Source organism: Haplochromis burtoni, unplaced genomic scaffold (assembly GCF_018398535.1).
Source record: "Haplochromis burtoni strain Fernald_Lab_line unplaced genomic scaffold, NCSU_Asbu1 Contig_876, whole genome shotgun sequence".
Classification (NCBI taxonomy): Eukaryota; Metazoa; Chordata; class Actinopteri; order Cichliformes; family Cichlidae; genus Haplochromis; species Haplochromis burtoni.
Window position 1 is genome coordinate 1,642 of NW_024583237.1, and position 11,811 is coordinate 13,452.

The window sequence follows — 11,811 nt, forward strand, 5'->3', positions numbered from 1 at the left end:
CAATGCCACTATTCATTCACTCTCACATTCACACACTGGTGGAGGCAAGCTACGGTTGTAGCCACAGCTGCCCTGGGGCAGACTGACAGAAGCGAGGCTGCCATATCGCGCCATTGGGTACACATAGATGAGAAAAAACTTATTATGTAATGAGACAACAGGGTTATGCTGTATGTTGTGTGTGGTGTGGCTGATTGGATGAATGTTTGAGATTAAACTGGCTGTTGATTTGTCTTTTATTACTAAGCTGAGCCTGCCAGTTGGGTGTGGTATGATTTATCCCCCTGAGATGAAGAACACGTGTCATGATTTAAGAAGGCCTTTCCTTTCCTTTCCTTTATTCTTTTTATTTTGTTACTTTCACAGTGCACTGAAAGTTTTGTTTAATATTCTTTGTCATCTAAGCAGATCTGAACATTGAATAGGAAGAACTACACACCATGTTGTTGCGAACAGTTGCAAAGTGAGTTTCTCCAAAATTAAAACGGGCTCAAGAGAAAGCCACTTATTTTGGGACAATTAAGGAAACAAGTCCCTGTCCAAAAGGATTCAGCGAGGCAATCCAATCTAAAATTCTTCTTTTGTCGTTGTTTTGCTGAGGGTGGAAACGAAATGCGACGATAATTTCCACTATCAGCAAAAGAAAGAATCAATGAATGAATGAATGAGTGAAAATAAAAAACAATGGGGAACTGACTGACTGGTAAAAGCTGGTAGAAGCTGACAAGACTGACTGACTTAACACCACTATGTGAAGTTAACCCCCATCCACGTGACAAAGGTGTGGATGTATCTGTGTGTGTCTCTGTTGCAGGAGCAGAAGGAGACCACAGGAGGAAACTTGGGTTACATGACTATGTGAACTCTGAAAATTTAACCGTTTTAACTGTAATTTGTCTGGATGTTTTTGAATTTACCGTGGGTGTGTTATTCACTACCTTGTGTTGCTCACAGAGATCACTGTGAGAAAGAGTGTATACACCTGCACAGCGCTAACATTTACATTTCTTTTCTACAACAGAGGGTTATCATGTGATTTGATCATGTGATTTACAGCAGGACACAACTTAATGTTTTTCTACCACAGGATTACTGAGATTTTGTGTGAAGGAAACTGTGGTTACAGGCTATATGTTGGTGATGAAATTACACTGTATTGTTGGGAAAATGTTGGAGAAAATGTGAATGTTACAGGGGAGAAAGTGAATACAGTGTGATACTGTGTTTGAAACTAGTGTTGCTTCTTTTTACAGCAGAGTGTTAACTTTATGACCTTTTACAGCACCTCTGGAATCTGGATGACCGACGCCTGACCACCAGGATGAACCGTGTGTTTGGCTAATGTTTGTTTTCCTTTAAGAGTGCTTATAGAGGATTCAGCACAGACAGACAAGTGACAATTGAACAGATGTGCAGAGATGTCACTATAACCTGCTCAGCTCTCACTCCCTGTCCACACTCCCCTCCTCAACTCACCTGGAATCTCCAACAAGACTCTCACAACAAAATAGAGCAAAACACAGATGGAAGCTTTACAACTAAAATCCAGCAGAACATCACTCTGTCAGACACACATGATGGAAAGAAGATCAGCTGCTCTGCCAGATATCCTGTGAACCAAGGAAACGACACCAAGACAGCAGAGACAGAAGAGACTCTCAGTGTTTCATGTAAGACAATCAGAGTTTGTTGTTGAACTGAATCCCATAGGACAACATGATTTATGGATATTTTTCTTTTTCTCCAGATTCTCCTAAAGACACCTCAGCATCCATCAGTCCATCAGGTTTGGTGTCAGCAGGCAGCTGGGTGAAGCTGACCTGCTCCAGCAGAGCCAAACCTCCAGTCAGCAGCTTCACCTGGTTCAAGAAGAGCAGAGATGGAGCTGTGAAAGTATCTGAAGGAGAGATTTACAGCTTCAATGTAACAGATGGAGGAGTTTATTACTGTGTGGCCACTAATGATCTGGGTAATCAGACATCAGCAGAGATTCATGTGGCTATTAAAGGTGGCTCATGCCACTGAACAGTTTTATGCTATTATCTAACTTTTTCTTCTTTGTTTATTGAGTAACTCATTAAATCTCTTGAAGTGTTTTGTTTTTTCTAAATAGTGCTGTACAAAGTGTAAAATTAAACATCATGGTAATATAACGGAAAAGAAAAAGAAGAACCTCACGATCTGTTTAACATTGTGTGTTGTTTCATCTTGATATTGGTTTTCTACCAGGATTCCCACTCTGGTCATTTCTTGGAGGAATCCTTGGGATGATGTTACTTTGCTTGATCATCTTTGTTTGGTAAATATTACATCACATTAGAAAACATGATGAGTTACTGTCACTGACATGGTAGCTGCACGTGAAATTATCTGTTTACTCACAAATATATTTAACCTAAAACAGAGGATAGTTAGTTTAACAGCCTCTTATATCTTTCAGGTGCTTAAAGTCAAAGCATCAAACTCAACAACAGACTCATGTAAGAAAATACTCAACTTCTCTGTAATTTACTGAACTGTGTTCAGAAAGTTATTTTCTCTAGAACCTCCACCAGAGTCTGCTCACTAGATTCAAATTAACCTTTCTATTTGTTTCTATTTCATAGAATCAAAAGTGAAGAGTCGGTTGTTGAAGAACCAGCAAGTAAATCAGAAGGAGAAGAAGAAAACATCCATTATGGAGAGATCAGCTTCTCTGTGCTGAGAAATGAAGCATCCTCTGACTCAGTGCAGGACAGAGGACAGCAGCAGGATACAGTGTATGCACAGGTGAAAGTCAACAAGCCAAAAAACACAGAGCGTGCTGATGGCCAAGGGGAACTGTACGCTGAGGTCAAGAAAAAGTTATAACATTACATTAACACAGTGTATTAAAAAACACACACACACAAAAATCAAAATTTTTATTAACTTAAAAAAAATTACATCCTGCAGCTTTTTATGTTCAACTTTAATTTCACTGCAGTCCAATAAAGAAATAATTCACATGACAGCAGAGAAGACTGAACATTAAAAACTTTTACACAATGTAGCTATTTTTATTATTATTTTAGTTATTATCATGTTCATACAGTATTTGAATGCTGGCATGCTGTGTGTGCTCTTGTATGATTTAATATAAATTAATGTAAGACTTCTTCACAGGTAATTTGTTTAAAAGACTGCAGGGAAAATGGCATCAAAACACGTTTGTAAATTTATTAAACACATTAAATAAAATATGTTTATTCAATGTAATGTGTTTTTGTGTGATATTTAATATAATTATTCTAAAAGTTTACTCTATATTGTTAATGATATGAAACGTGGGATGTCTTTTTCATATCTAAATAAGTGGATAAAAATTTATTTTGTCTTCAAATTTCACTCTTTTTTTATATATTAGGGTCGACACTTTTTGTAGTGCCAGTTTCTCTTTTAATGGATTTGTTTTATTGTTTGAGGAGGGTTTTTTTTTTAAAGAAAAGCTGGTCTATAGGTCATATTTATTTATTTACTAAGAGTTCACAGTTAAAGTGTCCATGTCTGCAAGAAGAGAACACACATCTCAGAGATCAGCAGTGTTAATATCTGCATGCTGACACAAACATCTGTATAGTACTCAAGTAATGTTAACATTTGGATGTGAATCCTATTGCTAACTTAGTTAACATGTTAGGATCCAAATCTCTGACTGGCCTTAACATTTGCTGATAGCAGATATAAAATAATCACTATATTGGGCTTTTACCAATAATCAACTGTCTGCTCTACAAAAACCACACTGTAGTGTTACTGTGAATTGTTTGTGCTGAAGGCACCACTCCACATATGATGAAAGATAAAGTGTCTGTTTGTGGCTGATTTACTTCACTGGTGAAGAAGAACTGATGAGTTAATTTATATAAACAAATGGAGACATTTGTGTTTCATGCTGTGTTTTCATAGGTGATGCAGCCTGTTCGGTGATGAGTTTTGTGACACTGCAATCTGTGAACTTAACTTAACAAATATTTTACTGAGTCTCCTCTGTATTGCAAATCTCATTTCAGTCATTCACAGTCTGACAGATCACTGCAGACAGAGATACTTTACACTTAACCTGTTGACACTAATGAGAAAAGGAGAAGCCAATATATTGAACCACAAAAGTCTGGCTTTCAAGATCTGCTTTTAAATGAGCAACATCAAACATTAAAAAAAAAACAAAGAAAGATCTTTGAAATTAAACTGCTCATTGGTTGCATTTTAGAACTTGCAATGTTTTAATAATTTGGCTGAAAAGCAACATCTGTACAAACATTTTTTTAAAAAAGAATCCCTTTTATTATATTTACATGACATATAAAAAAAAATAAGAAAAAATGTTCTTAAATGGAAAAACAGTACGGTAAAAACGAACAGCAATGTCAAATACAATAAGATTGACATGCAATCTTAACTAAAGAATAAAATCACAGAGACCTTACTTTGTCTTCTTGGTAGAAGGTAAAAGAAAAGGGCTGATAGCGTTCATTCTCCTGGATGAGGCAGATTGTGTGTTTTGTGTGTATTTCTGCATGTTTAAGGGCGCCAGTAAATGGGTGAGTTTATATGTGGTGAAATATCCGGCGGCTGCTGTGAATAAAGGTGAGAATATCAATGTTGTGTTTGCCCTGGGCTTCGATGCAGAAAACAAGATGTTATGATTATGTAGATGTTAATAATAATATTATTGTTGTTAATAATTCAGTGTCTGACAGCCCCAGATCAGTGGCTCAGATATTAGCCCTGCCACTCGAGAAGGTACTCCCCTATATAATTAATGAGGATCAAACAGGTTTTGTTAAAGGCCTCCATTGTTAAATCCTCTGATAACATGAGGAGACTTCTCAATGTTATTCATCTTTCACAAAATTCTGATGAGCCATTCCTTGTTCTCTCTCTTGATGCAGAAAAAGCATTTGATCGCGTTGAATGGTCATATCAATTTTTTTGCCTAGAGGAATTTGGATTGGGTGAAATCTTTGTAAATTAGGTGAAAGTTCTCTATAACTCCCCAGTCGCAACGGTTATAACTAACAGGATGCACTCCAGCAATTTTGCTCTCCCGTGTGGGAATAGGCAGGGCGATCCTCTTAGTCCTCTACTCTTTGACATAGCCATAGAATGTCCCCTGTTTAATTCATTTGTTAAAGAGATCAGTGAAGTCAAAACACTCTCCAACAATCCTATTACCCTATGCTCTGTCAAGGCCTAGAGGATTGCTCCGTGCTTTAGAGGGTCGGACCCATTTGACATCTCCCTGGCTCCTGTTATGAATGGCCCTTATTTCTTGCCTGGATGTCTGGACAGGGGTTTTGTGGTCTGGTCTAATCTGGGGCTGGTTAACTTGGGTGATCTGTTTAGAGGCGGACCCTTCTTTCCTTTCAGCAGCTCCAACAATGTTTTGGCATTCAAAATGTGGAATTCTTTAGATACCTGCCACTGAGGCACTTTATAATTAATGACACCACCCTATTGTTGGACCCTACTAGGTCCGCAGTGGAGGATGCTTTGTCCCCCCAACAGTCTGGAAAATCCTTCCTTTTACAAGGTTCTTAACTCTAGCTCAGCCCCTCGCTTCCTGGCTGCTAAACAGGCCTGGGAAAGAGCCTAGGCTGCTCAATAAATGATCCAGACTGGCAGGAGATCTGGGCCTGTGCCTCTAAGATATCTGTCTGTAATTGGGCTAAATCTATTCAGTTAAAAATTGTTCATCGGGCATACATCACACCCTCTTTAAAAAGTAAAATAGATGTAAACTCCTCCCCTTTATGCTGGAAGTATAATGCAGAGAAGGGTGACTTTGTGCATTGTTTTTGGTCATGTGTGAAAATTCAATATTTCTGGTCAGATGTTGCAAAGGTATGTCGGCGTGCTGACGCCTCTCCCAATCTTTTTATCTACCTGGTGAAAAACCACAACGAACGACTCGAGACAGACTTCTTCAATAAATCAACTTCTTTATTTCAACCCCTGCGCAGAAGCTCAGCATAAAGCGTCTTGCAGATTCCAAGGGCAGTCCTTCGAACTGTTACATTTATAATATTCCAAAGTTCCTTATTTACCTCCCACCTTTCCTGTTATTCTGTTATCACGTTCGCCTATACGTCATACACAGTTTTGATCAAAACAGCTTCTTCCTCATCTCTCGTCTTCTACCTTTCCTTTTAAGGTATGGCCCTACCTTTAACCCCTTTCTTAATTGCATATCTTAATTGTGATATGTGTGTGTGTGATGTACATGTCTTTGTCTGCAATGTGTGTGTGTTCCTGTCTGCACTGTAAGGGTGTGTGTGTGGGGGTCATGTCAAGTGTCATGAGTGTGCGCTTTGTAGGTGTCAAGTGTGTGTTGTGCCGGGTGTTTACGCTCTCCTCCTCAGTCTGCTTTTTGTCTATACTTACCTAATGTGTTAGACTGTTCTTAACGCTGCCCTTTTGCCCCCCTCTTATCTATTGCAACTTCTGGGCTATTTCTATGCATCTTTTTTCTGTAATGTTGCTTCAACTATTCTTGCTCCCAAGGTCACACAGAGGCCTGCTTAAAAGTATAATGTTTAAACAGTATAATGCTAAAAAGCTATATAATGCTATATAATTCCAGAGGTACTTTCAGTTATTATCAGCTATGTTGTTCCTCTGGACCCTCTCTGTCTTATACTGGGAGTAATGGACAATCTGATTCTCAAAGGCAAGCACAAGAGACTGTTCCAGCTGTTATCTTTTGCAGCCAGGAAGAATAACCTGCTCCTCTGGGGATAATCATCAGATTATGCCTGTGTGTTTCTGTTCTCAGTATTCAGTGTTCACTTCATGTTTTGTTTTCGTGCCAGCAATAAAGCTGAGGTTTTGAGTTGTATTCAGTGTCCAAGTCTCGCATTTGGATCCTCCTCTCCATCCGCCTGCACACAGAGCCCTGACACCAGGAGAGCAAACACAGCTCAGAGTATTAAAAAAAACAAAATGAACAAAACAAGGAAAAAGGCTCATGGTACTCAACCACTCTATTGTGTTTTACTTACATATTTTTAGCTATAGTTGCTGACAATAAATAATACTGGTATTATCTAGTGGCTCAAATGAAGAATGACTCATTAAATACAAGCAGAAACATTTAAACAAAATGAGGAAGTACATCAACAGCAAGTTGCAGACACATTTTCTGTAACCTGTGTACGTACACAATGTGTATGTACGTTTCTGCAGGACAAAGAAGAACACAGAAAATCTGAGATACAAATACAAATGTGAATGAGAAAAAGGTTAGTGTGTGAGTGGGTCAAGTCAATCTAGAGGAGGTAGGAAGGCAGAAGCGGATGCTTAAAGTGAGAGCAGAGTGCATGATAGGAACATAAAAATCAGACTGAGTGAATAAAAAAAGACAGAAAACCAAAAACATCACAGGTCTGTTTGCTTTGTCATTGAAACATCTAAACAGAGATGTGTTTCAGTCGCTCTGTTTCTGCTGAAATGACACACTGACTTTTACTTTGTCATTTCTCCTCTGTAGCAGTCTGATCATTTTTTACATTTTAATAATTGTGTGTATATATATATTAGGGGTGCAACGATACACAAAATTCACGGTTCGGTTCGGTTCGATACTTTGGTGTCACGGTTCGATATTTTTTCGATAAAAAAAAATGTTCATGCCTTTTTAATTTGTCATTTATTAAATTTTCACGGCACATTCCGCACCACATCTCTGTGCGTTCATCATTTGTTTGAAGCCAGCTCACCTCCTGCAACTACTTTTCCGAGAATACGTGCTTCTTTTGTGGTTCGGACTCCTTCTGACATTTCTTTGGAGGTGGAGGAACACCAAAGTAATTGCTTAAAGGAGCTTCTTCAACATCTTTAAGAGTTCTAAACAAATGTCTGTCCTCCTCCTGAAAATCTTATGTACGCAAACACGCGTTGCAACTTCTTATCTTGTGCGTGTTTTTTATTTTGACAGCGAATGCGCACCTGCGGACCACTTATGTGCAGCCCTGGTTATTTAGCTCGTCATATTGCAGCCACAGAAATTATTTTGTCCATGAAACCATAAAGCTGCACTTTCTTTTTGCCTTATAGTCTGATTTGTCATAACTTTTCCGTTTTGTGGTAAGCTTTTCTTTGGCTGTCACTTCTTCACCCTGACCTGTCTTATTTGGCTCAGCAGAACTAAAATATATATCCTGCTGCTTTTACACACACTCACATAAGCTCAGCGATTCTCTGCGCGATCAACCTCTCACATGTTTAAGCTTGCTGCGGGAGATTTCACTTGTCATGTTTGCATAGTAAGCTAACGATTAATAAGACGATGTCAGAGGAATTGGTGCACAAATTATCGTCACTCACAGATCAGTGCTGTCGCTCTCTATACACAGTTCGCACGATTGCAAAGTGAAAGCAAAAAACAAGCGCAAATTCAAACGCGATTTCAATATGTCACATATTGACAGTGGCTCACCGATGCCAATGACATAATTACCCAGCTACATTTCCGAAAGAATGCAAAAGCATTGACATATATTTTTCCTTCCTACGATAGCCCGACGGGCAGGGCAGAGATAGATTTTGGTAGCCCGACTGGAAAAATTTTGCGAGCCCTGTATCTGATTGAGGAATCACTCATCTTTGGAAAAGAGAGTTTATTACAGAGAAATGGCTCTTTCCAAAATAAAAGCTATACTATACGCTTCTTCTGGGCTATATTCTCAGCAGCATATTAAACATATCAGGTCCCCATAAGGAGAATCATGTGCTAACGGCTGTCTAAATGACTCGGGTAAAGTTTGTAGCATGCGTGCTTGTTGTTTTTGTCTGCTTCCACTTGTCTTTGCACTAGGATGATGTCGGAGTAAATGTGCAGTCATATTCGTTGTGTTCCCACTAGTGCTGTCAGCGTTAATCTGAAATGACGTTAACGCCACAACACGGCAAATCTCCGTTAACGAGCTACCGCGGATCGCCCCGTGCGTGGGGCTGGACGGCCAACACGTTAACGAGCTAACTGCGCTAACACACTAGCTCCCACCCATGTAATTGAGCATTGCGTGGCACATCCAACATACTGTTTTACTTTAGTCCATGACGCTTACCTTCAGGGTCATACGTCACATGAAAACCAAAATAGTTCCAAACGCCAGATCTGAATGAGGATGGGGGAGGTTCAATTTGCCATGTTGCAAGGAGAGCTTAACTTCTGTCTCGCTAGCTTGCCCTGCGCTCAGTGAATCTGCACTCGACTACTCCGCCTAGGCTGCACTGTCGAGCGCAGATCCACTGAGCGCTCAACACAGACAGCATCGTCAGAAGGAAAGTTGATAAAATAAATTAAAAATTTTGTATTGTTCGATACATATGCGTACCGAACCGAAAGCACTGTATCGAACGGTTCAATATCGATACGAGTATCGTTGCACCCCTAATATATATATATATATATATATATATATATATATATATATATATATATATATATATATATAATTACAGAGTGCATGAATTATAAAAAGATAATTTCTAGTTTGATATTTTATTTGTGTAATCATGTATTTTCTTTATACAGGTGATGAGTTTTCGTGACAGTCCAGTCTGTGAACATCATGACAGGCATCATGTTACTGAGTCTCCTCTTTATTCCAAGTGAGCCGTCTCATTTCAGTCATTTACAGTCTGACAGATCAGTGCAGATAGAGAAACTTTACAAAGTCACACATTGTATACTGAAGGAAAACTGTCTACTGTTGGAGAAAAAATAAACACATGTCCTAAACTAATTTGTCATAATTGTGTTTAGATATACATTTATGTTCCTGATTACAAACAATTTCAATATGTTGTGAAAGTTAATCACACTGAGCTCAGTCTTTTCACATTATTGATTTACAAACTGTGTTTAATGTAAACCACAGATTCTCCTTGGAGGCCCAATATTACAATCCCAGGTGATCTGAAGGAGAAGGAGTCTGTCACTATAACCTGCTCAGCTCTCACTCCCTGTCCACACTCCCCTCCTCAACTCACCTGGAATCTCCAACAAGACTCTCACAACAAAATAGAGGAAAACACAGATGGAAGCTTTACAACTAAAATCCAGCAGAACATCACTCTGTCAGACACACATGATGGAAAGAAGATCAGCTGCTCTGCCAGATATCCTGTGAACCAAGGAAACTACACCAAGACAGCAGAGACAGAAGAGACTCTCAGTGTTTCATGTAAGACAATCAGAGTTTGTTGTTGAACTGAATCCTATAGGACAACATGATTTGTGGGATATGTTCTTATTTTTTTCTCCAGATTCTCCTAAAGACACCTCAGCATCCATCAGTCCATCAGGTTTGGTGTCAGCAGGCAGCTGGGTGAAGCTGACCTGCTCCAGCAGAGCCAAACCTCCAGTCAGCAGCCAGCAAGTAAATCAGAAGAAGAAGAAAACATCCATTATGGAGAGATCAGCTTCTCTGTGCTGAGAAATGAAGCATCAGATCAGGACAAAGGACAGCAGGAGGATACAGTGTATGCACAGGTGAAAGTCAACATGTCTGCTCTCACATCTTTTGTTTTTAGGTAACTGTTAAAGTGTATAAATAGATGTCGCAGCTGTCCAATAACGAACTAGTTTACATGAAACTCAGGAAGTTCAGCAGAAGACTCAAAACCTCCACATACTGTAGCATTTTTAAAATTAGTTTTCTTATCATCATGTTCATACACTATTTATCTACTGGTGCCCTGCCTTGCTATAGGGTTTTTTTTTTCTCCGAAAAGTAGTACTTTGGGGTTTGTTATTCCTGATCTGTCTTGTAATTAAAGCTGATTTTAAGTTTGTTTCTTGTTTTCTGAGTCCTGCATGTTGGCTCCTGTCTGCCAACTTTGACAATAGCCACCAAAATTGGGTTGCTCGGTTGTTGAAAAACTACATGCTTTGTGTTTGCAGTACAGTCACAGAATTCTCAGTAAGGGTTTTGTGACACAGTAAATCCTGGGTAGGTGTATTACAAAGGGTAGTGTGGTATGTTGAGCTTAAAGTCAGTTTTCAGTGTCTTGAAGATGATGTTTTATTCTGCCCAGATCACCAAAGATATTCATGGTTAACATAAGCTGGTCCACAGTGGGTTAGGTTCAAAGTTTGGTCTAAAATTGTGTGAATGTTTCATATGTTCCCTAATTCTTGAAACATTAGTATGTGATACAGATCACAAAAAATGCCTGGGATGGCCTCAGAGAGCTGAAAGAGTCAGAGCCCAAAGCAAAATTAGTTTTGCCTGTTGATAATACGGAATAATGATCATTCACACTCCTATTATAAACTTATTTCATTTTCTAAGTTGTAAAATTGTAATCCACAGTCATGAAAGCATACAACAGATTTGTAAATGTGAAGAATTTTTTTTAATAATGTTTAAAAAAAAATTGAAGCAATTTCCCTTACAGAAAAGTGATGCATAAAACCTCAAATTCAATTTTCAGCCTGGAAAGGTTTTTACCCATCTCTGGTTTTTAATCTAAAATGGTATTAAGGTCAGCTACAACTTGGATAATGAATGTCACTGGCTCACTAAATGTAACAAAATACACAAACATGAAATAGATAAACGTATTTCTTCTGGGGCGATTGTGGGAGTTCGCCTTGTAATTGGAAGGTTGCCGGTTCGAGCCCCGGCTTGGACAGTCTCGGTCGTTGTGTCCTTGGGCAAGACACTTCACCCGTTGCCTACTGGTGGTGGTCAGAGGGCCCGGTGGTGCCAGTGTCCGGCAGCCTCGCCTCTGTCAGTGCGCCCCAGGGTGGCTGTGGCTACAATGTAGCTGCCATCACCA

The 11,811-nt window shown here is 39.1% G+C and overlaps 1 protein-coding gene across 1 annotated transcript in view; it reads left to right on the top strand.

The window, feature by feature from the left end:
- Positions 1-1,408: 1,408 nt before the first annotated feature.
- LOC121812839 overlaps positions 1,409-11,811 on the top strand; it is a 29,897-nt gene continuing 19,494 nt past the window's right edge. The window contains exons 1-8 of the mRNA XM_042215940.1: positions 1,409-1,670; positions 1,748-2,008; positions 2,230-2,299; positions 2,441-2,503; positions 2,607-2,832; positions 4,548-4,608; positions 9,906-10,211; positions 10,294-10,406. Coding sequence (XP_042071874.1) covers positions 1,409-1,670; positions 1,748-2,008; positions 2,230-2,299; positions 2,441-2,503; positions 2,607-2,832; positions 4,548-4,608; positions 9,906-10,211; positions 10,294-10,406 — 1,362 coding nt within the window. The remainder of the gene's footprint in view (positions 1,671-1,747; positions 2,009-2,229; positions 2,300-2,440; positions 2,504-2,606; positions 2,833-4,547; positions 4,609-9,905; positions 10,212-10,293; positions 10,407-11,811) is intronic.